This window comes from Ailuropoda melanoleuca, chromosome 6 (assembly GCF_002007445.2).
Source record: "Ailuropoda melanoleuca isolate Jingjing chromosome 6, ASM200744v2, whole genome shotgun sequence".
Taxonomy (NCBI): Eukaryota; Metazoa; Chordata; class Mammalia; order Carnivora; family Ursidae; genus Ailuropoda; species Ailuropoda melanoleuca.
In genome coordinates, this window is record NC_048223.1 from 14,654,583 (window position 1) to 14,680,487 (window position 25,905).

Sequence of the window (25,905 nt, forward strand, 5' to 3'; positions counted from 1 at the left end):
TCTCCTGCTGCGAACTGAATTATTTTTCTGAACAGACTCAGGCCTTTCCAGCTTTCAGAACCATAACTCATGCTGCCACCTCTGTATGCCATGACCTAAGCATGCCACCGGGCCACTGTGTTCTCCTTCTTTGACAGGTAAACTCTTAGTCATCCTTCAAAACCCAGCTCAGGCCGCACTGTGCATCCTCTGTACGTCCCAGATCCCCTGTGGGCATATCTCTATCGGTACAAGTTGTCATGCTGTATTATATTCTGACCTGTTTCTTTTTCCCCACCACAGACCTGTGTGCCCCTGGGACGGGGCAGTCTCCCATCTCTGCCTCCTCAGCCCCCGCTCAGTGCCTGGCCCATGGACACTAGATATTTGTGAACTTAGTAGGTGAAGTAGGCTAGCTGAGGAATGCAAATGAACACACACAGGTAAGGCAGAACACAACTAAGTAGAAGATGCCTGCAAAGAACTCAAAATCTAGAGCCGAACTTCATAAAACCCAAAATAGAAGCAACCAAACAAATCAGACCCCATCATTTTTACCGTGCTTCCTACACTTTATGCCACAATCAGTCCTTCACAGGCAGGCCGTCATTTAACCCCTGTGCCCAACACCAGTGGCCATACAGAATGGGATCATGCTCGGTCTACAGATGAGGAGCTGAGACCCAGGATACAAGTGACTTGCCCACAGCGCTAAGTGACCCAGCTGAATTTCACCTGTGTCTGCCAGACTCCACAACCCACGCTCTCTTTTTTTTTCCCCTTAAAAAACCCCACTTTTTATTACGGGACATTTCAACGAGGTAAAACTATATGTAAAGGTGGAGAGAGACTAGAATGATGGCCCCCTGTCTCCCCACTTCCATAACTAAAATCTCATGGCTAAATTTAAAAATCTCTATTCCTGGGGGCGCCTGGGAAGCACAGTCGTTAAGCGTCTGCCTTTGGCTCAGGGCGTGATTCCAGCGTTCCCGGATCGATTCCCATATCGGGCTCCTCCACTGGGAGCCTGCTTCTTCCTCTCCCACTCCCCCTGCTTGTGTTCCCTCTCTCGCTGGCTGTCTCTCTGTCAAATAAATAACAAATAAAATCTTTGGAAAAAAAACTCTATTCCTGCCACCCCCCACTCCTGTCTGAGATTATTACATACATGTCACTTCCTCTATAAATATTTCAGGAGTCATGCTCTATTTTGAACTTCTGCATTTTAATTTAAAAGGTATCAAAGTAACACATACATTTGATCACGAAATGAAACAGGGCTGAAGAGAAAGGCTGGTGCGGAAAAGTGTTCCCTGCCCCACATCTGCTTGTCCTGCAGCCCCAGTCCCTGCAGCTTCTGCTTTTTGTTTGCCCAGAGCTTCCCCATATTTCTACGAATTTTTGATTGCTTGAGTTATCAGCCACAGACATCATTTATTGACTTCCCAGCTGACAAATGAAGATTCAACTCACTCACACTCCACAGCCCTTTTCCTGTATTTATTGGCTATCTTTGTAGCTTTAAACAAGAAAGCTCTATTTCTTGCTGTGTCAATGGATGGAGCTTCCTTTTCACACACTCGCACTCTCTTATAACCAAGGTGTTTTATTGTCGAAGGTCAAAGGGAAGACACAAAACCAGCTTAATTACTAACCTACTTTACTGACGCCTGTGTGAAATATAGGTCCTTTCTGCTAGGAATTACGACACAGGTGCCTCTGGCTGTCAGAAGCTATGGGCACACAGCCAAATTGTTTTATTTCCCACCTGAGCGTCCTCAGGCATGTGGAATAATGTCAGCTGCTTGGTTCTTTCTCGAAGTGCTACCCTCTCCAGGGCATGTCTACACAGTCCCCGTGCAGCCATCTACCCATCTTACCACCGTACTTGAAGCGTGAGTCTGGCATTAGGTGGCTCCATTTCTTCTCTCGCGAAATGGAGCCGCTTTAGCTTGATAGTACCAGGCACACAGTAATCCCTTAATCAGCGTTTGTTAAGTGAATAAGTGATATACGATTAAAGAGCCAGACATATGAAATAATGATGAGAAACCGATTCACATGCAGCAGACTGGCAAACTCTTGGGAAAAGAAGATGTGGACAAAGGTAGCTCTCACACACTGTTCTGGGAGGGTAAATCCAGGTAGCCACTTTGGGGAGCAATTTGGCAATGTCATGTAAGAGCCGCTGACAGGCACAGCCCATTCTGCTCCTAAGTACTTGCTGAGAGCAGGGTCAGAAACTTTTTCTATGAAGGGCCAGAGAGGAAATTATTGTAGATCTTGTGGGCCTGCAGTTTTTGTGGCAACTACACAACCCTGCCCTTGTAGGATGAAAACAGCTGCCGACAATTAGTACGTGAATGGATGTGACTGCATCCCCATCAAACTTTATCTATAAAAGTGGGTACCTGGTTGGATTTGACCTGCTTACAGTAGGGTGCCCACCTCTGACCTAGGGAAACTCTCACATGTATGCATGAGAAGGCTTATGCCCTCTCCTGTTTATGACAGAGAAAAGTGGAAATAACCCATATCCATCAATAACAACAACAAAAAATTCATAACCTATAGAAAACAGTTCATAACCTATGGTGTATATATGATGAAATGCTACCTGGGTCACCATGATCAATCTCAAAAACAAAATGAGAAGTGAAGAAAGCAAGTTGCAGAGGGAAATAACTATGTGGTGGTGAATTTTATGTGTCAACTATTTTATGGTGGTCAGATATGGTCAAACATTATTCTAGATGTTTCTGTGAGAGTGTTTTTGGATGAGATTAATATTTAAATTGGTGAACTTTAAGTAGAATGGTTGCCCTCTGTAATGTGGGCAGTTGAAAGCCTTAATAGAACAAAGACTGCGTGCGTGTCCCCCCCCCCCCCCCNCCCCCCCCCCGCCGCCCCACAACCCACCAGGGGAAGGAAATCTGCCATCAGATGGTCTTTGGACTTGGTTGGGGACATTGGTTCTTTCCTGGGTCTCCAATCAGATGACCCCTTAATCTGGAACACCTACCCTCCATTATCCTGTGAGCCAATTCCTTAAAATAAATCTCTTTCTCTCTCTATAAACATCCTATTGCTTCTGTTTCTCTGGAGAACCCTAATACACAGAATGATACAACTTAATATGAAGTTTAAAATCATGCAAAACAATCCCATAAAGGGTTTATATACATATAGTAAAACTGGAACAACATTGGTGGGAAAGATAAACGCCAAATTTAGAGCAGTTGTGGCCTCTGGGGAGGGGAATGGAATCAGGACAGAGCACAAATGAGGTTTCCATTGAAATCTTTGGTTTCATGTTTAAATACAAAAGGTCTGGGGCGCCTGGGTAGTGCAGTGGTTAAGCGTCTGCCTTCAGCTCAGGGTGTGATCCCAGCGTTGTGGGATCGAGCCCCACATCAGGCTCCTCCACTAAGAGCCTGCTTCTTCCTCTCCCACTCCCCCTGCTTGTGTTCCCTCTCTCGCTGGCTGTCTCTCTGTCAAATAAATAAAATCTTAAATATAAAAGGTCTGTAGCAAATAACATTAAGGTTGACAATTCTGGATGTTGAGGATGCCTTTTTTATATGTTTGAAATATTTCGTGATTAAGAAGGGAAAAATGAGATAACATAAACAAAACAACCAGAAGAAATCTAGCGCAGCAAACGTTATGTGGGAGGTCCCTAATGTGCAGAGAGGGAGACTGACTGGAGAAGGCAGGTTAGAGATGGGTAGACGAGGTGGAGGGCAGGAGAGAGCCTCTAGTGCTCCAGAAAAGGCCTCCTTGGGCCGCAGGGATGACGATGGAGTGGGACTGGCTGTGGACTCAGGCCTGGGGACGGGCAGGAGGTGTGGGGACGTGGGAACTAAGAACAGCACTGTGAATGTGGTGGAGGCTGTGCGCAGGTGTGGGTCTGCTGTGGGGTCATGGTCACAGTCGCTGGAGCTCTCCCAGCGGCACTTTGTATTTACCCTAAGGGGGCCCTTCAGAAATGGTTATTCCCGACTTCTTTCTGACAAGATTTGTTTCCTGGGTGCTGGCCAGAGTCAGAGGAATTTGTCTTCTCACTGGGGATTTGTTGAGGCTTAAACCAAATTAGGAGCTCTTCTTTCCTATTTCAGGGGTGGCTGCTGGAGCAGTCAGTGCCCAGCCCCAGGGTTTTTTAAAATACTTTTGTATGCCCCCAGTTTCCGCTGCCTTTCCTTTCCCACAAACTGCACTTGGGCTCTGCTTCTTAAGAATCTGTCGGGGACAAGTGTGCTTCTCTGCCTCCTGCTCTGCATCCCAGAAGCCCTCTGGGGTAAGATGCCTCAAGCTTTGCTCTGTCTCGGGTGGAGCTGGGCACACAGGCTCTGGAACCAAATTGCCCAAGTTGAAAGTCTTGTCTATCACTGTCTGGCTGTGTGACCTTGGGAAAAGTTATTTAACTGCTCTGTACCTCAGTTTCCTCGTCTTCAAAAAAAGGAGTCATGAAAAGTATTGGCCTCATAGCGTTGTTGTGAGGTTGAGTGAATTAAGATAGGCAAGAACCTCAGAACAAGTTCTGGAACATAATAGGTGCTCAATAAATGTCAGCTGTGTTCCTCTCCACTGGAGATGAACATGGAGGGAGCAGAATGCCAGCACTATTTAAATGGTATTTCTCTCTTCCCCACACTTGCTTAAGGTACACACCCATAGGAGACATAGTGTGTTAGAGCAAGAAGTAAAGAGCTAAGCTGTGGGCTGCCTCCCACATGGAGGAGTGAGGCCTCTGCAGAATTCTCTGCCATCTGCTTCCAGGAAACCTTAACTCAGTAATTTCATGACACAGTCTTAGAATGCAGAGAGCTCTTGGAGATCATGAAAGATGAAGACCCGAGGCCCAGAGAGGTGTGGTGGCTTACCCCAGGCCCCAAGGCTGGTCCCTTGCCCTTGAGAGTCCAGTAGCAAGGAATCATGAGGAGACCACGGGCTGTGACTGGAGAGACAGGGTTTCAGACCCTGGCTTTGTTACTTGGGCATTGCGATGCTCTAGAAGTCTCCCTATCTGTAGACTGGGGGATAAGGAAACTTGCTGTCTAGGGTTAAAAATGATTTGAAGAAATGTATGTGTCACAACACAATGGTAACTTGGTTGGGAAGTCCCTGCACTCCTCCACCAGGTCCCAAAGGGGCACCCATCCTGGGCACAGAGGTGGAGCCTGCGACAGGCATGGCCGCCCGGCCTCATTTGAGAGGGGTCCTGCCCAATAGCGCAGCCTGCAAGGGTGAGGGGCGGCCAGGGGGCAGCAGCTGAAGGAGGGGCTTCTCCTTGCAGTGGGTCCAGGAGGGCAGTCCTACAGAAACCCAGAAAAGGGTCCCCAAGAGATAGAATCTGGTTTAAACTTTAGCCAGACCCAGACGCTGTGAATCCCCCTCATAATAGCATGTCTCAAGGAAGAACTCTCCAGTCATCTTTCCCTCTCTTTTCCCTCAGCTTGCACTTTGGTCAGGTCGAAACAGCAGTGGGGTGTGAGGGTAGGAGAACTGCAAGAAAGAGCTGGGTGCTAGGCTTGTCTTGGGAGAGTGGGGAGATGAGGGTCGACGTGTTGAATAATATACCAACTAGACCCTCTATTTGCTGACTTGAGACTGTACTTTGTGACTTAAAAATTCCAGAGCATGGAATTTTTAGTTACCAACAAGTGATCAGAAAAGTCATGAGACTATCTGTGTTTTCAACCAGGGCTAAGAGACAGTATTCACCTTCTGGTGAACAGGTCAAAAGGGACCTCGGAAGAGGTTTCTCTCAAACAAAAGCTGTTTTTTTTTTTAAATTAATTAATTTATTTGAGAGAGAGAGAGAGCTAGTGGGAGGAGAGGCAGAGAGGGAGACAAGTAGACTCTGCGCTGAGCAGGGAGCCGACTTAGGGCTCAATCCCAGGACCCTGAGCTCATGATCTGAGCTGAAACCAAGAGTCGGATGCTTAACCGACTGAGCCACCCAGGTGTTCCCAAACCAAAGCTACCTTTATAACTATGCCTCCTGAGTCCCTCCTGTTCAGTGTACAGCTGACGTCTATCATCTGCCCAGCACTGCACTTAGCACGTAGCAGGCACGCAACAGTGTGTGGATTTAATGACTCATCATCCCTCTTAGACTTTCAGGTCCTGGAGTCAGAGAATTTTGATGTGCTCTATGTGAATTCCCATAGTTCCCAGTACACAGTAGACCCACTTTCAATGCCTGATGAATGAACATAATAAAACTGAATTCTGTGCCAGCCCCACAGCAGCTACCATGACAAATATTACACTGTCAAGACTGCTGGTGAGGAGGGAGGCAGGGCCAACGCATGCCAACATCACTAAAGATTCTGCACTTACATGTGACACTAATTACACCCACAGACCAAGAATCTGCAGCCGAATCTCTGACACTGACAAAGCCTTTTTCCACTCATGTTATTCTCCTTAAATTTCAAAAGGGTCAGGGCCATGGTGGCAGGTATAATTATCTCCCTCTTTTTGCAGATAAGGAAGCTGCAGGTGGGAGAGATTAGGGGCCTGGGTGAAGCATTTGGTAAACTGAGACTAGGGTGGGGCGGATTCAGAACCCCTGACTCAAAACGCAAGCTCTGACCTAAACCCAAAGCCACAGAAAACGCAACTAAAAGAGAAAAGGAGGGGGTGGTTTATTCATCATAAATGGAAGCAGGTGAGAGTAAGAACAGACTTGCTGGCGAATATAGGCAAAGTCTCGGGGCAAAATGAAATTTTATGGTTGATTTATAATCCTCAGGAAATTGGGAGCCATTGTGGAAAATCTGACATAAACAGAGACTCCTCAGGGCATCATGAACTGCAGATCAGGGTGGCGTTGGCAGCGAAGGGATGATGATAGGCGTCCAAAACTTAACACAAATGACATTTTGCAACCTGGGTGACTAGTTATGCAAGATAGTGCTCAGGGCCCCTAGAAGGTGGCACCATTTGCCAAGAGATCTGGGTCAGAAGCAGCCGTCTGGGACTCCCCCATCTCCAGGGGCTCCCCTGCCAGTTGGAGAACTCTGAGGCAGGGGAAGGTTAATAAAACTGTTGCTTCACTGGTGGTGGGGCATAGGCCACCACCTGACCCTCAGAAGTGAAGTAGGTGGCCAACATGTACTGCCTGTTCCTCGCCCCCAGCCAGCCAGTCAGCTGAGCCACAAAGGCTTAGGGAACTGGGCTCTGTGGAGGGCTGCTGCTCTCTTCAGGCTTTGCACTGTTCAGAGATAATGATGAGCCGTGACAGATAGGTGTGTGGCTGGAGGCTGGGAAGATCAGAGAATTCCACCCTCTCATTTTACAGATGAGGAGCCTCAGAGCAAAAGGGATTGCTGCAGAGCACGGAGTAGCTAGCAGTCAGAAGTGAAGACAGACATAGGGGTCGGACGGACTTGGTGTCTTCATGTCCTTGAAGGAGGGGTAACGTGACCACCTGCTCACCAGAGTTAGGGAAGGCAATCTGGCCTGCTCCCTGTGTGTCTGCAGGGAGATGTCAGTTTGACCCAATCTTTTCATTTAACAGTTGAGGAACCTGAGGTTCAGAGAGGTGGGGTAACTTGTCCAAGATCACATAGCAACTTAGTGATGTTTACTCTATTTCTACTGTATGGATAGTACTCTCTCAGGTTCTCTGTACCATGGCTTTCTTTTCTGAAACTCAAGCTCCATGTGGTTCAATAGGATTTGGGATCTGATGCCAAGTGCAAAAGGAAGTAAGGGTGAAATGGAGTAGGTACAGAAATATTGGTCATTCTGGAACCTTTTAAAATGACGTTTGAGGAAATAGGATAAAATGTTGGAAATCAGGACTACAATGTGAAAAAAAAAAACAAACCCCAATAATTACTCTGATGGGTTGAATTGGGTACCACTCAAAAGACAGCTTGAAGTCCTAATCCCCAGTGCCGGTGAATGTGACCTTATTTGGAAGTAAGATCTTTGCGCATGCCTCAAGTCAAGAGGAGGTCATTAGGGTGGGGCCCAGGCCAGTGTGGCTGGTGTCCATATGAGAGGGAAATGTGGATACAGACACACAGGGAAAGTGAAGGCAGAAATGGGAGTGATGCATCTATAACCCTGGGAATGCCTCGGACGCCAGCCACCATCAGGAGGTAGGAGAGACGTTCAGAACAGAACCTCCTTCACGGCGGCAGCAGGAGCCAGCCCTGCTGGTACCTACATTTCCAACTCCCAGCTTCCAGAACAGGAGAGAGTACACTTCTGCTGTTTCATCCACCCAGTTTGTGATGCCTATCCCGGGTGCCAGAGAAAGATCGGAGCGTGAGGGATGCTTTTTCCCGCCTTCCTGAAGCTTGTGTTCTGCTTATCTATCATCTCCCAGAGTCCTCACAATGTCCTGTGAGATAAGGATCATTCTCTCACAACTTAGAGATAAGGAAACTCACTCTGGGGGTTAGTAACTGGGCCAAGGGCTCCCTTCTGGTTATGGTAAATAAAGCTGGGCCCAGGCTCGGCTCTGTCTGGGGCACGGCCCTGCACTTACCCGTCACTCTGTTCTACCTCATTTACTGCTTGTCGCATGACTGCCAAGATAGACTCCTGGGGGAGAGAAGGGCGGAACAGGCAAGAGTGTGGGTCCCAGAGGCACAGAGTGGGCCCTAAGTCATGTTACAGTCACATAACATATCTCAGCCCCTGGCTTTGAGGGCGCTATTTATAGCTGTGTGGGGGCAGAGACCCCTCACACTCCTGCTCTGTCTCCACAGGTCTCCTGCCTCCTGAGGATGCAGGGGTTCAGGAAGCTTAGTTTGGGGGGAGGAGGTAAAACCCCGACCCCGGCAGCTAACAGCTCGGCCCTAGTACTCTCACCTGCTTGGAACATGCATACAGTATCAGTGATAACCAGACAGGGTCACTCTGTGATCCTGGTGGAAAGCGACAGAGACAGGACCTGCTATAATCCTATGGGAACAGAGAGGCCAGGATGCTCTGTGGCCACAAAACTCAATGTCCTGCTGACAGCCAGCGCAGGTGACGAGGTTACTGCTGCTTACTAATGCCCACTCTGTGCCGGCTTCATCCCTCCCATCTCCTGGTGAAATTTGAAAGATACCCACTCATCATGCTGCCCCCATTTTCTGGCAGCATCAGATGCAGAGCAAATCCTTGCTCTGAACCTTACCCCCCAATCACCCAGCACAAGCCCAGTCCTCAAAACAGGCCCTTCCAACTCCCTCTTCCTGAGATGTCCTGGGTTCTCCCTTGCTGCAACAAGTTCATAAAGCTTGACTTTATCCACTGAGAAGTGTGTTCTCAGTGGTCTGTCTGGCTTTAGCAGGTGCATGTCTCACCCCCAGACCAGGAACCCTGGGGGTTGGCAATGAGGGCCACTGGGTGTGGCTCTTGCTGAACCCTCAGCTCTTCAAGTAGCACTTGGCGCTGGGTGGCGGAGGGGATCACCGTGCAGGGGCCAGAGGCCCAGCCCAGAAGCCTGTGGAAAGCACGGATGCTGGCATGAGTCTGGAGAGGAGGCCTCCTCCCACCCATGCTGGAGTGGGGCACCTCGGGGAGTTCCTGAACTCTGCTCAGATATAGACGTTTTGCCTCAAGGGCCAACTGCTCAGCACATTTTTCTGAGCGTTGAAATCACTGAAAAAGAAAAGTAGAAATTCCTGGGGTACGGGAGGGAGGTGCTGCGCCATTTCCTGGCAGCAAAGCTATTAAACTTTCAAGTCCTAGTCCTGAGCTGCCTGACGAGCTGGAAGCCGCCCAGCCTCACTCATCCTAGCTACAGCAGTTAGTTCCAGTTAAAGTGTGCTTGGCTAAGGATCAATCACAGTTTCTGACAGTTTTTTTCCAAATTAGGAGAGAGAAGAGGAGAAAAAGGAGGCACATCTTGGTGTTTAAACTCCTCACAGAGAACAGCTCTTGTTGACTATGACTTGGTCTTATCAAACAGTGGACACTCAAACAATTTGCCCTTTTAGGGCCGGGGGTCTGAGGCAGGACTGACCCTGGTCTTATAAATGAGGACAACAGGAGGATTTTCATAATACTTTGGAGGTGGAAATAACATTGAGTGCGTCCTGGTGGGGATACTAATTCAAAGGGGAACTTAAATCTCTGCAGGCCTCTGTTTCTTTGTCTATAAAATGGGAGTTATGGGCTGAATTGTGTCCCCCTCAGATTCATATGTTGGAGTCCCAACTCCCATGACCTCAGAACACGGTTGCAGACAGAGCTTTTAAAGAGGTGATTACGTTAAAATGACGCTCTGAGGATGGGGCCCTAATTCAGTTCTACCGGTCATGAGAAAAGGAAATTTGGGCACAGATGTACAGAGGGAAGACCCTGTGAAGACACAGGGAGAGGCTGGCCATCGACAAACCAAGGAGAGAGGCCTCAGAAAAAAAACACAGCCCTGCTGACACCTCCATCCCAGACTTCCAGCCTCCAGGCCCTGAGGGAATAACTTGCGTTGCTGTCAGAGCCAGCTGGCCTGCGGTGTGCTGTTCTGGCTGCCTCCGCAGATTAATTCAGTGGGCATAATCCCATCGTCCCGGGTGACACACACGTTGTTGAATCAAAGGACACAGTAAGTCAAAGTTCTTATAAATCCTTGTGTCACGCAAAACAAGTGTCGTGCCCGAGGCTTGCAGTTCATAGTGAAAGTGTGGACCGTGTCATGTTCATGAGTCTTGTCACAGTACACGGTTTTGTGAGGAGTCACCAGAGGGCAATCTGTAGAACCCCCGAGTACCTGTGCCTGCTCCAGGGGGTGGCTGGGATGTGGGTGGAAACCCCAGGAATTCAGGGTTAGTGCCTGGCCCGGCTGGCCTTGGGGGTGGACTCTGCATCGGGGTCCCTGGGCTCACCCCCTTCACCTGCAGGTGGTCTGAAATATCACCAGAAGCAATTTGCTTCCCAAGCAAAGCTCCTTAGGGACAGGGACAGTGAACTCCCAAGACGTCCCAGGGCTTCACCTCCTCGTCTCATTTACCCCTCACAACACCGCACGAAAGAGTTTTCACCTTCATTATGCAGATACACCGGGGCGCTGAGTTAAGAGACATGCCCAGGTCGCCTGGGTGGCTCAGTCGTTAAGCGTCTGCCTTTGGCTCAGGGCGTGATCCCGGCATTCTGGGATCGAGCCCCACGTCAGGCTCCTCTGCTGGGAGCCTGCATCTTCCTCTCCCACTCCCCCTGCTTGTGTTCCCTCTCTTGCTGGCTGTCTCTCTCTCTGTCAAATAAATAAATAAAATCTTAAAAAAAAAAAAAAAAGACATGCCCAGCTTTCCTTGGCCAGTAACTAATAAGAAATCCAGGTGTGAGATCAGCTTCCTCGTCAGAGCTGGCTGGGAGTGGGCCTGAGGAAGGGACTCTTACACGCCTAGTGGGAATGAAGAGGAAGAAGGTATGGCCCAGTTGCAGGCAGGGGATGATGCTTGGAAGTGCTCTGGGCAGCAGCGCCAGGGAGAGGGCCTGTGGAGGGGTGCATGGAGGGAGGGGGCGTGCAGGGCGGGGTACTGGTGGGGGCAGGCAGGTGTGGGCACTTAGAATTCAGGTACGGTTCTTTGCCTCTTGTACAACTTTGCTCTGAGTCCCCTGAAGGAGTCTTTCTAACTTCATTTCTCTCTCCATACTGTGGTGTTTCCTCTGACTTGTTTAGATGGTTATTCATTGGCTCTTGAAAAATGTAAATAAAAATTACAAGTTGTTTTTTGATAGCAAGTTGGTTTTGTGAAGGAGTTTTCCACTCCCTGTGCTCGGCTTTTCATTACCTGCTGATAACAGCTGAAGTAACTTCTCATTTCTGCTGAATAATGTGTTTGTGACAGTCAGCTCTATTAGCTTGTTTACAACCAGATAAATGAATCTTTATGTGTACTTCCCCAGCCAGACAATGATAAACTAGGTTTTATTTCCCTAAATTGAGTCCTCAACTTCAGTGGATCTGCATAAACCCTCTGAAGGAACACTGGGGACCCTGCGTAACATTCTTCTTGGTTCACCCATTCTTTCGATAATTCCCTGTGAAGAGCCACCACATTTGTTCTCGGCACTTGTGCCAGCTGCCTGGATTAAATTTTAATTTAGTTCTTCTGGAGAGTGTAGCCCACTGTGTGGTCTTTCCTATCGCTCCTATACATGCTTATTTGATTTGTTGGGCTTTCAATTTGAGAGGAGAGTGTGGAGATGAGTCTTCTTTCCCCCTGGGACATGCCAGTAGCTTCTGTGAGGCTGTGAGGGCTTTGCCTGCCCTGGACCTGGTTAGAATGCCCCCATTCCCGCCCCGGTTGCTGGCAGGAGTTTTATTTATTACTTCATTTTTTACAATGCAGGGAAAACATCCCAACACTGCAAAAAGTATACACTTGCTCCTACTCTTGTCTCCAGGCCTCACTGGAGGAATACTTTGCTACCGCTCCTTGTATATGCTTCCAGACAGTCTGCTCCCCCACATTGCAAAGACCCAAACAGTAGCAGAGCATACATGGGAGTTTGCAGCCTGCCTTTTTACTCAAAAATATATATACTGGTGCTAGTCCCACCTCAGTTTATAATAAGCTTCCTTGTTCTTTTTTTTTTTTTCTTACAGCAGCAGAGGATTCTGTGTTATTTAGCTGTATTGGACATTGAGGTTGTTGCTTGTATTTCAATGTGGTGTGGGATTTTAAGGGAGCTCCCTGACTGGAACTTCAGGGTTCCGATTGAAAACCTTGAGTCTGGTTCCGTATTCAGTCTCGGCTGCCCAACTGTTTGTTGGCCGCCTTTTTGTGTATCGTGGCATGCCCTTTCCGCACTGGGTCTCAGAATAGAGAGGTGAGGGGGCAGAGCAGAGACAGGGAGGCACTTGGTGCTTGGTGGTGAGAATGAAAACTCTTGGCATAAATGACGCCACCTAGTCCCGCACACTAAGGAACCTGGCCACACTCTGGCATGGCTTCTGTTGGCCCCATACCAGGTCCCTAGCATGAACCTAGCCCCCTTAACATGCTTGTTTGAGAAAGGCCAATGCTGCCAAAAGAATTTCCTGTTCCATTCCAGCTAAAACCTGACAAGAGGCCCCTGACCTCCCTTTTCCTTGGCAGTTATTTTAGGAAACTTGGAATAAATCCTTTATCTGCCCCTTGGAGATATAAATCTACAACCCAGAATCTTTTCTCAAGGACCTGGGAACAATCTGTGAAATGCACGCTTCTAGTGAGATATCTTCCTATCTCCCAGCTCCTGTGGGAGGGTCGGATGCTGACTTTGGTGGGCATCTTCCTCTAATTTGCTCCTGTCATAAACATATGAGAAGTGTGTTTCTCCTCTGGATAAGCACCAATTAGCAAACACAGATGGCCTAATCACATAAATCACTCCGTCCCTTAACTTCCTTCAGTTCTTTTCTTTTGGCACACCCAGCATTTAAAAAGCCTTCTGTCTTTTTTTCAGTGGAGCTGAGCTCAGTCCATACTGAAGTGTCTCTCCCCTACTGCAGTAGTCTGAATAAAATATGTCTTGCCAATCCTAACAAGTGTTCAGTGCAAAATTTCTCTTTGGCAGTTGAGAAATCTGCCCCATGCATAGACTGCTCTGTAGATGGTCAGACTGGATCCTGACTCCGAGCCTTTGTCCGTGCTGGACGCAGTATGAGGGGCCATCTTCTGGCATGTTCTTTGGGTTTCACATTTAGACTCAAGCTCCTGGGATACCCTCACCGAGGACGAGTCAATATTCTGCCTCTTCTCTAAACTCCTGCAGCATGGGTGGGTTGAACAACTCATGAATACATGTATGTAAACACAGTCGTTTATGTTACCACTCAATGTCTGTAGCTTCTCATTTATTCAATTCCACAAACTTAATTGGGTATTGATTATGCATGTAGCAATTTACATATATTATTTCATCCATATACCCATCACCCAGCTCCAATGGTTACAAATGCATAGCATGTTTTGTTTCACCTATATCCCCTCACATTTCTACTCTGCCTTGGATTATTTTGAACAAATCCCAAATATCATTATTTTGTCTTCAGATATTTCAGTATGCATTGTTAAATTATAAAGATCTGTAAATAACTTTTGGGGTACCTGGGTGGCTCAGTCAGTTAGGCATCAAGACTCTTGATTTCAGCTCAGGTCATGATTCCAGAGTTCTGGGACCAAGCCTGTGTCAGGCTCCCTGCTCAGCAGAGAGTCTGCTTCTCCGTCTGCCCCTCCTCCCATTTGTGCTCCTGCTCCCTCTCTCTCTGTTTCCCTCTCAAATAAATAAATACACCTTTTGGTGAAAAATAAGTAAATAAATCTTTAACAAAAAAATAAAAAATAACTTTCAAAAATCTAAAAATAACATCTAAACATTAATAACAATTCCTCAAATACCCAGTTTACCTTTCCTCAGTTGTCTATTTTTTACAGTTTGCTTGAATAGTGGCTCAAACAATGTCCATTTCAGTGGGTTGATATGTCAGTTTAATCTCTTTTAATTTATAGGTTTCCCCCTCATCTCCCGATTTGTCCCTTGAAATGTTTGCTTGTTGAAACCATTGGGTATTTAGTTCTATCTTTTTCCACAGTCTGGGTTTTGCTGATTCCAACCCAGTGGCATTATTTCACATGTTCATCTGACCTCTGTACTTTCTGTGAATTGGTAGTTTTATTTTGAGGCTCAATCACATTCAGTTTTCTTTTTCTTTTTTCTTTTCTGGCAAGACTATGTCATAGATGATGTTGTGTACTCCACCAGGAAGTACACATCTGCTGGTCTTTTTTGATATTAGTAGCCATCTGATGTTTGTTATTGCCTAGATCCATTATTTTATGATAGTTGCAAAGTGGTGATATTTTGAATTCTATTTTAATAATTAATACTAGTTATAAATATAAATAACATAGTTAATAGTTACATTATTTGTTTTTTGGTGTAGTATTTCTATAAAAGGATAGTTCCTCTCTTCAGTTCTTCTTTTAAAAAAATGATGATGGATTGTCCGTTCTTATAGGAAAGGCAGGAAAAATTCATAATTCCTTCTCATTATTTAACAGTTTCAAAATAATGAGTTGGTTCTCCAGCAGACTCTGAGGCAACTAATAAATGGACTTTTTGGTATTATACTGAACTCATTGATTTAAACATATTTAATGTGTTTCAATCCATCACAGTTAATATTTTTTTTTCTTTTAGTAGTTAATATTCTTATTGATATGTAGCCATCTTTGATTAGTGGGAGTTTATTCAAATTGGCTCCTAAGTCTTTTGACATGATGCTAGCAGTTCTCTGTAGCTTCCTTGGTTTTGGTATGATGAGATGTTTCAGATTCAACTCTTATACTTCCTTCTCCCAAACCTAGATTCAGCCATAGTTCTATAAGGAGCCTCAGTTCTAATGAAAGACGGTAGTTAGTGACAAAGATCTGAGGCTAAAACTGCTCATTGCTATGGGTTGGCAATTTTTGCTAGTTCTTTTCACTGGCTGGAGCTGGAAAATGGGTATACATTTATTTTAGGATCACATACACCATGATTTTATACCGATAATTCCAATTCAAATTCAGGATTAGAGAATTGTCACTAAACTTAATCTGCCTTACAAGTGCATCTCCCTTTACCCATACTAAAAGTCCCGATTCTCAATTACACTCAACGAATTATTGTTTTGCTTTATCCCACAGTACACACATGCCCACACCAGTGTTAGAATAATACGAACAATGCCACAAACAATATAATTACCGAAAATGACTTAGGATTCTTTTTTCAGTACTCTTGTATTCTACTAGAGATGTACAAATTACTGTTGTTTAAAAGCCACTTTTATAATTCTGTAAAATACTTCCATGGTTCCAAAGTCATCTCCTCATAATAAGATAAATTGAAAGAATTCTAGTGTCTATTCCTTTCCCCTCTACCCTACTTCCTCCCTTCTCCTATAAGTGATCATTTAAAAACATTTGTGGTTGGTTTTTCCAGATAAAAGTGAATATGTATGTATATATTCATATATCTTCCTCTTTTTCAGATAAATGGTAGAATGAAATACACACTCTCCCCACGTTGCATTTTAGCTCAACAGTATATCCTGGAGATCATCACTCCATAATACTTACAGAGCCCGTCCTCATTCCTTTTGTGGATGTAGCATTGCTTATTCAGCTAGTCCCCTATTGCTAGGTTTTTGGGTTGTTTCCAGTCTTTTGCCATTAGAGATATGATTGAAATGAACAGCCTTATGCATACTTCTTGTTTGTGTTTTTGACAGTGTGTCATCAGGAGAGATTCCTAGACATGGGATTGCTGGATTAAATTACATGTATATAAATGCATATACAGTTTATTTAGATATTGCCAAGTTCTCCATAGACACTGTAAAAATTTTCCCCCCATCGGCACTGTGGAATTGGCTGTTTCCCTAGCATCAATCTGTTTTATTGATATACTTTTGGAGTTTTGCCAATCTGATAAGTGAAAATAGCACCTCATGTAGGTTTTTGTTTTGTTCATATTTCTCTTATTATGAGTGAAGTTGAACATCTTTTTATGTAGGTAAGAGCCATTTTCATTTATTTTTATGTTGATTCCCCATTTATATCTCCAGCCTACTTAACAGTAAAGCACGTTTTTCGCTTTTATTTTAAAACTGCAAATTCTAAATGCTGTTTATAGTTTGTCATTTATCTTTTAGTTTTGCTTGTGGTGTTATTTTGTGATGCAAAATTTAAAAATTTTTGATAATCAAATTTATCGATATTTCCTTAATTGCTTTTAGATTGTGAATTATAGCAAGGAAAACTTCTTTCACACCCAAGTTATACAGGAATTCCTCATGCATTCTACTTGTATGGTTTCCTTCTTTACACTTAAATCTAGGATACATTTGGAATTGATTTAGGGTACAGTGAAGGATGGATCCAGTTTTATTTTCCTTATGATTATCCAGTTGTCTGAATACCATTTATTAAAAAGTCCATCCTTTCCTCCATTGGTTTCAAATGCTGCATTTATCAATACTAAGTTTCTATATGGAGCAGGGCTTACTTTTAAATTTTATATTTTGCTCCCTTGGTCTTCCCATCTTTTATGTGCAAACATGAAACTGCTCTCTAGTATGTTGCAATGTCTGGGAGAGATGACCTTTCCCTCCTTGCTCTCCTCTTTCAGTTTTTCTTTTCAGCTATTCTTGCCTTTTTGTTTTTACAAATGAAAATATATAATAAACCCATCTAGTTCTAAAAAAACCCTATGATATTTTAAAAATTAGGATTGCATTAAATTTATAAATTAGGGAGAACTGATATTTTTCTTGAGTCTATATTCAAGCACATGGTATTTCTTTACATTTGTCTTTTCAAGATAATTTTATTATTGTTTCACGTACATTTTGGACATTTCTTAAGTTTACTTAAAGATATTTTATTTTTTGCTATCATAAAGGAGATGGGTAGCCATTTATATATTAAATGAATATATATACATGTGTGTGCATATATATATATTTAGCATATGTCTTTAATGTTATTTTATAACCTGCTACTTTACTAAATTATCTTATTGTATGTTGTACAGTTTTCACACGGATCCTTTTGGGCCTTCCAGAAAGCCCAACATTTTCCCTTTTTCTCTTCGATCCTTATACCTCCAATTGCTTTACCTTGTCTGGCATTAACTACTACCTCTGACCAAGTTACATAACAGTAGAGATAGTGGACATACTTATTTTGTTCTTCATTTCTACAGGAAGTCCTCTAGTATGTCTTTCTTAGCTATTTTATCATGTCAAGAAAGTCTCCAAACATCCTTATTATTCAGGTAAGAAATCAAGATGTAGCAAGATCAGCAAAGAATTTGCTGGGCCCAAGTGTGACCCACGGACTTTCTTGTTTCAGAATCCTGTCTTTGTAGCACATTCCCTATTTTTCATTACCGGGATTCCCCTGTCCTCTACTCTTCAACATGGCCCTCACATTTTAAGAGATCTTAAGAGATTGGAGAGTGGCCCCCAGTGACAGCATTTATTCTCTCCCCTGTCTTCTGTGGCAGATATACTCTACTGTGTTTCTGCACAGATATACTCTACTTAGCAAAGCAAGACCCCGCCCCCCACCTTCCAGGAAATGAGAAACTGCTCTTCTTAGAAAGCAGTTTTGTGACCACCTGTATTACTGGACCAAGACCCTTGGGAGCAGCTTCATGCCTCCTTCCCTTCCCCTGCTCCATCAAAAGATTTCTTCCAATTTCATATGTCACTCTCCCTGGGAGGAATTCTCCTGAATACATTTTTTCTCTGTATAGTTCCATATCTAATGATACTTTAGTGTCCCTTATAACTTGGCTAACAAAGTAACTACCTTACTGAACTGCTCTGACCAAATGAAGTGCATGTACAGTATTAAGAAATAGATGGGGTGGTTTATCTTGGATAAATGTATTCAGGCTGTTGCAGATACTCCAATAGCTCATGGTTCTCTCTCTTTCCCCTTTCAGGAACATCAGGTTGTGAATCATGAACAACGATCCTGTTGCCTTCTTCTTATTCAGGGCTGGTGCAGGGATGGAATTGGGGGGGTGGTTAGTTCTTGATTCTTTTTCCTTTTTTTTTTTTTTTTAAACCTGCTAGGACTACAGGTTCTATAGGTGAGAGAGCTGGCCTTCACCTGGATTGCCTGAGTTTCTAGCAGTTTCCCCAAATAGGCTGATCCCCAGAGTCTGGGCTCTCTCTGCAAGGGACAGAAAGAGGAACTGTGAACAGCAAGAAACATTTTCATATCAGGTCCTTTTAAATTCTAATTCTCTTGCCTTTTAGTAATTTTGATTTCCCTTTCCTCCGGCTAACAACCTCTGCTGTCTGAGGTGTAAGCTGCTGTTTTCTCCCAGGGAGACCAATAATTTCAGTGGAACCAAAGCCTCCACATTCCCCTTTCTGTCCCAGGCAGCATCTCTCTGGCCTTGGCCTTGGCCTTGGCTTACTCCTTGTGCTTTGAGACTCCACGTCCCTGGCTGCACCTCCTCTGTCCCCACTCTCCTTTTATCTGCAGCTCCAAGGCAGGGAGGCTGCCTAATTCCAAGCTTGTGTTTGACCTATTTGAAGATGAAAGGGTCTGACGTTGCCACCCGAGCTTACTATGAACACCATTCACTTGGCAAGAGAGGTCAGGAGCATTCGGTAAAGCAGGAAAGGGAAAGAACCACTTTCTGCCCAAGCAATGGGCAGGGGCTATGCCCTCCTTGGCCTCCATTGCCATCACCTGGGAGTTTTCCGGTTTGTTTTTACTGCTTAGCAGAAGTGTCTGAGAGTTTCTAACACAACTGAGGAGTGGGGAGAAGTTTGGAAGTGAAAAGGAACTTCATATACACTAGCCCTAGCCAGGACTGGCTACATGATTTGTGGGTCCCAGTGCAAAATGAAAATGGGAAGCTCCTTGTTCAAAAGACAGGGGGAAAAGTGCTTCGAAATATAGTAAAATAGAAAGAAAGAAAGAAAGAAAAAGGAAGGAAGGAAGGAAGGAAGGAAGGAAGGAAGGAAGGAAGAAGAAAGAAAAAAGAAAGACAGAAAGAAAGCAAGCAAGCTTTTGGTTTTTCTCTTGATTTGTCATGGTAATTTTTGCTATTTAATCTTGCACATCCTCAGACACAAGGATACTCAAGGGAGGATATGCAAACTCTCCTAGGCCCCCCAGGGGCCCTACCTCGCCATTTAGGGCACTGTGTGGTCCACCAAATGCTGGGTGACCCTTCCTGCAAGTGACTGCACTGACATGCCTTGTTCCGGTGAGTTGGGGGGAGGAGAGGAATGAAGCCAGGCATTTCCCTTTCCCACTGACTGGCCACTCCAACCCATGGAGGATAGGTATTCCTAAGAGTATTGAATCTTAGTGCCACTCTGCAGGTACCTGGATCAAGGGTAGATAAAAGGCTTGCCCTTCCCTTCTAGTTGCCTGACAATTGCACTGTGGTGCTGCCAGCCGTGGATCAATGCCCCACCCCAAGAAGCAAACCTCACCCAGGGTCGGTGACCAGGCCCTTGCTGGAGGTGTGGGTGGGTGGGTGGAGATGAAGAGGGGCTTGGGGTTCCTGGGATCGTGGGACTGGGCAGCAGAGAGCTTTGGATTTCTGAAGCCCAGAAACTCTTAGCATGGCATGGCTGCCTCTAAAGCCCATGTGAGGGGAAGGCAGCACTTTCTGAAATAAATGAATTGCTGGTAGTCTGTTCTCTAGGTCTAGGTTAGGGGCCCTGGAGCGGGTGGGACCATCCTGCAGTTCTATGGGAACTGGGTGGTTGGTGGGTCTAGGGTTCCATGACAAAGTACCCAGGAAGGCAGTGGGGCCCCCATTCCCCAGTGGGAAAGGTTTTGTTTCTGAGTAGCCAGAAGTTGGGCCTGCCATTTGGGGACAGATAGGGCTTGGGAGGGAGGTATCATCTCCTGGCTGTTGGATGAGGAGGATCCTGTTAGCGGTGAAGAGAGGAAGAAAGGGTCCAGCTAAGGCCCTGAAGGGGGTTCATGGTGTCCAGAGGCAAGTCCCTTGGCCAGAAACCTGGCCCCTAGAGGACTGGCACTCACTCAGGATGGCCTGCAGCATGTGCATAGTACTTCACAGTTCCTATGCTCCCCCACCCCCAACTTTTTAGAGAAAGAGAGAGCAAGCACGTGTGTGTGTGGGGGGGGAGTAAAGGGAGAGGGAGAGGGAGAGTCTTAAATAGGTTCCATGCCCAGTATGGAGCACAAAGCGGGGCTTGATCTCACGACCCTGAGATCATGACCTGAACTGAAATCAAGAGTCAGATGCTTAACCGACTGAGCCACCCAGGCGCCCTTCTCCAATGCTCCTTTTTGCATCTTATTTCATTTCATGCTCACAGTGACCCTGGGAGGTGCTCATCCATCCATTTTTTTTTTTTTTTTTTTTTTAATTTTTTTGAGAGAGAGAGAGACAGCCAGCGAGAGAGGGAACACAAGCAGGGGGAGTGGGAGAGGAAGAAGCAGGCTCATAGCAGAGGAGCCTGATGTGGGGCTCGATCCCACAACGCCAGGATCACGCCCTGAGCCGAAGGCAGACGCTTAACCGCTGTGCCACCCAGGTGCCCCTCATCCATCCATTTTATAGATGGGGAAAGGGAGACATAGAGCAGAGGACTGGCTGGTCCAAGTAAGTGGCAGAACCAGGATATGAAGCGGGAGCCTGATCACTGTCGAGTACCAGTCATGTACATGGCTTTAGGTATCTGCAATGCCATGAGTAAAGAAAGTCTTTCTAAGCTTTTACCCACTGATTTTACTGGGTACGTTACATTCAGTTAGCCCCCTTAACAGTCTGCTCAGTAGATGAAGTGATCTCCAAATGGCAAATGTGGAGAAAAGTTGAGACAACTAACTGACCTGAAGTCACCCAGCTAGTAAGTGGCAAAGCCAACATCTAAATATAAGTTCACCCGACTCCCAGGTGAACTTCTAGTTTATACCCTTTGTACTCTTCTCACTGTTAGGGAGATCTGGTCCTTCCTAAGTGGGCCTAGAGTGTAAGGGCATAGACAGGCAAGTGACCAGAGGACAGCACGGTAACCACCACCATGGATGTGTGTACAGGCTGTCATGAGATCACAGAAGGCACAGGGGAAGCCTTGCAGAGGAGCAGGCTGAGGACATGTGGTGTGTGCAGGGCCTCCCAAGTGGGTAGTGTGGCTAGGACTTAGAGGTGGTTTTATTAAGGCCTTGTAATGTTGTGTCCAGAGTCATATGTTGTGTCCTGTCAGTGATGAGGAGCCCAGACAGGTATTGGGCAGGGACATCGTGTAGTCAGATCCCACGTGTCCAAAAGATCACACTGCTGACTGGGTGGAGAATACTAGGAAGGAGAGCAGGCATCAGCAAAGCCACCTTAAAGCTTTATGGTGAAGCCGGGAGGGGTGGATAGTGTGGGTCAGTTTTGTAACTACAACAAAGGAAAATTAATGTGCATTTCTCAAATAGGTAGAATTGTTTTTGGCTCTTTTTGGTAGAACAGAGCTTAATATGGCCGGAAGGTGAAGCTGTATGATACAGATATAACTCCATTTTACAGGTCGGTCTAACTGTATCTTCAAGTCCATGCTTTGAAACAAAAGCAGAAAAAGAGAACTCTGTATTCGTATGAAGGATCTGACTTATGGTCAGTGACAAGGAAAATGACTCTCAACTGGGACTCTGACCATCAGTGGCAGGCTTGAATGTCTAGCTGTCCAGCCTTGCCTCTGTCAGCAGTGTGTCTGTGCTGTTGTCATGGTGCAGTTTTTGAATCTGTAGTCTACCTGCAGGCAGGAACCATGCAACTTAGATAGCTACTGATTTGTTAGAATAGCTGTGGCATTATACTCATTTTACAGATAAGGACACTGAGGCTTAGAGAAGTTGGGCAAGGTGCCAAATCCCCTGTAGCTAGCTGGAGCCAGACCATGTCAGTATCTGTTGAATATGGACTAAGTTTTATGTCCATACTTTCTGACTTAGAAATTGGGGTGCCTGACTTCTCGTGAAAAGTGTGCATGGCATTTTAATGCAAGAAATTGTCCTGCAGATGCTGAAATATTGGAATACCCAGGGATGGTCTGCTGGTTTATAGGACACAAATATTTGGAATCAGGACTGCTGGGAGAATCCAGGAGGTATGGCTGTCTTAGATTTGACAGCTTTAAGCCCCAGGCCGCTCTAAAATGGCTCTCTTTCCCAGTCCAGATGGATGTAAGCAGAACAAACAGCTCCAGAGGAAAGCCAAGAGGACAGTGTTATACATCACATGTCCTGAGCTGACAGTCAGGCACTGTTTGATGATGAAGGAGAAGCGTTCTAGGATGAAATGGGAGGCAGGAGGGGAAACGGGGAGCCTCTGAGTATGCCTGCACTGCGTCACCCAGCCACACACAAATGGAAGTTTGTGACCTCTGCTTGGGGAGTGCATGCTGGGCCTTAGGGTACAAGAGGTCCAAGCTGGCAGTTCCTGGTGAGCAGGAGGCTGATGTAGCTCAGAGGGATCCCAAGGCCAGCATTTGTCAGGTAGAGGTGGGGGAGGGAAGGGAGAGGAGAAGCCAGCTACCCGCAGAGAACTGATGAGATGTGCAATGCTGGCTGGAGTCGTGGTGATGGAACCTGCAGGCCAGACATGACAGATGAGCTCAGCCCTCTGCAGAAATCACCCTGGAGAGCATATCCTGACCAAGCAAAGGAGAAAGATGAAACCTCTGTGTCCTGCCCTGTCCAATAAGATAGCACTGGCCACATGTGGCTAATGAAATGAAAGAAAATAAAATAAAAATAAAAATTCAAATTCAATTCCTCAGTCTTATTAGCCACGTTTCACGTGCTCAATAGTCATATGTGGCTGGTGGCTACCAGACAGGACGGTGTGGATATAGGACATTACAATCACTGCAGAAAGTTCTATTGCAGTGTAAACTATTTCACTAATATTTTAAATATTATCTGTTGAAATGACATTTAAAATATACTGACTTAGGTAAGATATGCTAATATTAACCTCACCTGTTTCTTTTTACCTTTTTTACTGTGGGTAATAGAAACCTGTCAATTACCATGTGGCTCATATTTCTATTGGACGGTACTGCAGCAGATGGATATAGGAACACACCACCATTTATCCTTGTTTTTGATGCCACATCCATTCGATGGTGTTCCATTTGATGATGGCTGTAAAAACCCTTTCTTAATACAAAGGTTACAGAGCCAGCCCAGGGTAATGGGACAAATGCAAGCTTTGGAACTGGAACAATTCAGACTCAAAGCTCAGCGTCCCTACAGGCTGCATGATCTTGGACAAATTACATAATTCCTTTGTGCCTCCGTTTTCTCATCTGAAAAATGCAATCAGTGAATGAGCCCCTGCATAGTATTGCTTTGAACATAGGAGATAGTGCATGTACCGGGATTATTGTGGGCCTGGCCCCTAGTCTACCTCAGTAAGTGGTAGCTCTCATTACTGTTTTCATTGTCATTAGTATTTTTTAGCAGGAAAGGATGAGAGGTTATGGTCTGTTTCTTTGGTCTCAGACCATTCACTCCCCTGCCCCACCAAACAGCATCCTTGCTGTTTGATAATGACCCCTCAGCAGCTGTCAGCACCCTCTCCTGGCCCTATGCAAAACCCTTGGGCATGGCCCAGGCACTCACCTGCTGGCAGCTGCTGGCCCAGGAGGCCCTGAGGGCACCCCAGCTTTCTGAGCGTGTAGCCTTGCTCTCCAGGTGCATCCGCAGTTGTGCCTCCAGCTCCTGGCTGACGTTCTCGAGGGCATGAACCTTGGCCATGTATTCCACCAGGCAACCCCCCAGGTCTTCAACAGTACTGAGGTTCCTCTCCAGACCTGGAGCTGGTGCTGTGGCCAGACCTGAGCTCCGCAGGCCCTGCAGGAAAACACTGCTGATGCCCAGGGCCCGGCGTGTCACTCGGGTGCCCAGGCCACTTGTGTACCCACTGGGCGCCATCCCTACATAGACTCTGGGGGCTCGGATGAGACCACCCATGGGATTGGTCCTGGAGGCTGGGGGGCTATCCAGGGAGGATGATGACCATGTTCCCCCAAAGGATGCCCTATGCCTCTGGAGGGGCATGCTGGAGCTGGCCCCGGTGGGCATGTCCACCACCACCCGCCTTGTGCTCATCTCCCTTTCTGCCTCTTCTCTGCCTAGTGGGTTTACAGAGCCTAGTGGCTTTTGGTTCCAGTCCCAGTGTCCCTGTGGGCTGGCTGTGGGCCTCTCTGGAAGCTCCCCTATCCCCAGGGCTGCTTTGTCTGCTGTTTTCCATGAGCTTCCACCATTCACCAAGCTGAAAGAGAAACGGTCCCTGCCCAGGGCTGTGTGCAGAAAGGCACTCATGCATTCTCTGCAAGGTCATGTGTCTGACCTCCCAGATTTTTCCGCTGGTGGTGGGGGAGGCTGAGGCTGGATCAGCGCAGGCTGTGGAGGTGGCTCATCTGGGTCTATTTTACTACCTAAGAGAGGCCAAAGAAGGCATTAAGCAGCCCCATTTCACAGATGAATGAACTGAGGCTCAGAGACCTCAAATCACAAGTGTAGTGAGTGGCTGACCCAGAACCGAATCCAGGTGCTCCAGGGCTGATTTCAGAGCTTTCTACATCCTTGTGTGTGCTGTGTATGTGAATGTGTGAATATGCACACATGTCCACACAGGTAATAGACGATGTTAATGGATGTGAACCACCCATGGTAGGAGGCAGCCCCATGAACTCAAGAGAAACAAATGAAGCCTGTTGTTTCCCTCACCCTCCCTCAGTCCTGGCAGCTGCTTCAGGTCCTTCTGTGGCTTTTTTCTTACCTCGAACACTGCTGTTATCGGCTGCTTGACCTTGGCCATGTTGCTCCACTTCTCTGGACCTTAATTCCCATACACTGGCCTGAGCTTTCTCTAATGCACTAGATAAGGGATCCTGGGCCAATTTAGGTCCCACACATGTTGGGTACCTATTATGCTGTAGCTGTTCCGTATACTTCTGTTTCTTCATTTGCCAGAAAACTAATAAATAAGAACAAAGAGGTGGTTTTTCAGTAAGCTCTTTAAGGGTGCTTCAAGTTAGGATTTGATGTCACCCCCTGGGTATTAATTCCTACTGTCAGCATCTACTAAGGCATGTTGTTATGGTCACATCTCGAATACTTTTCCAGGTCTAGAAAAGATCTTCTGTGATAACAAAATGGACCTAAAACCCACTGCACTTAAGTTTTACTCTACAGAAACCAAGTAGCCAAAACCCAGAGCTGGATATTTATCCCAAATCCTGCAACATGGGAACATACCTCAAGTGAAAGAAGGGGAAAGGAGTCAACTTCTAGTACGTATTGAATCCATCTTAGTGTTGTATATAGTTTCCATACTTTATTTCATTGAATTCTCAATTCAACCTTAGGAGGTAGATAGATGGTTGACATGTACTGCTATTTGGGCTGCGCACTGCACAACTTCAGAAAT

The 25,905-nt window shown here is 46.0% G+C and overlaps 1 protein-coding gene across 2 annotated transcripts in view; it reads right to left on the bottom strand.

Moving 5' to 3' along the window:
• The window catches only part of BFSP2 (beaded filament structural protein 2), a 62,500-nt gene extending 37,919 nt beyond the window's left edge, over positions 1–24,581 (bottom strand). For both annotated transcript variants that reach the window (XM_034661992.1, XM_011230838.3), the window contains exon 1: positions 24,093–24,581. In XM_034661992.1, coding sequence (XP_034517883.1) covers positions 24,093–24,581 — 489 coding nt within the window. The remainder of the gene's footprint in view (positions 1–24,092) is intronic.
• Between the last annotated feature and the right edge of the window lie 1,324 nt (positions 24,582–25,905).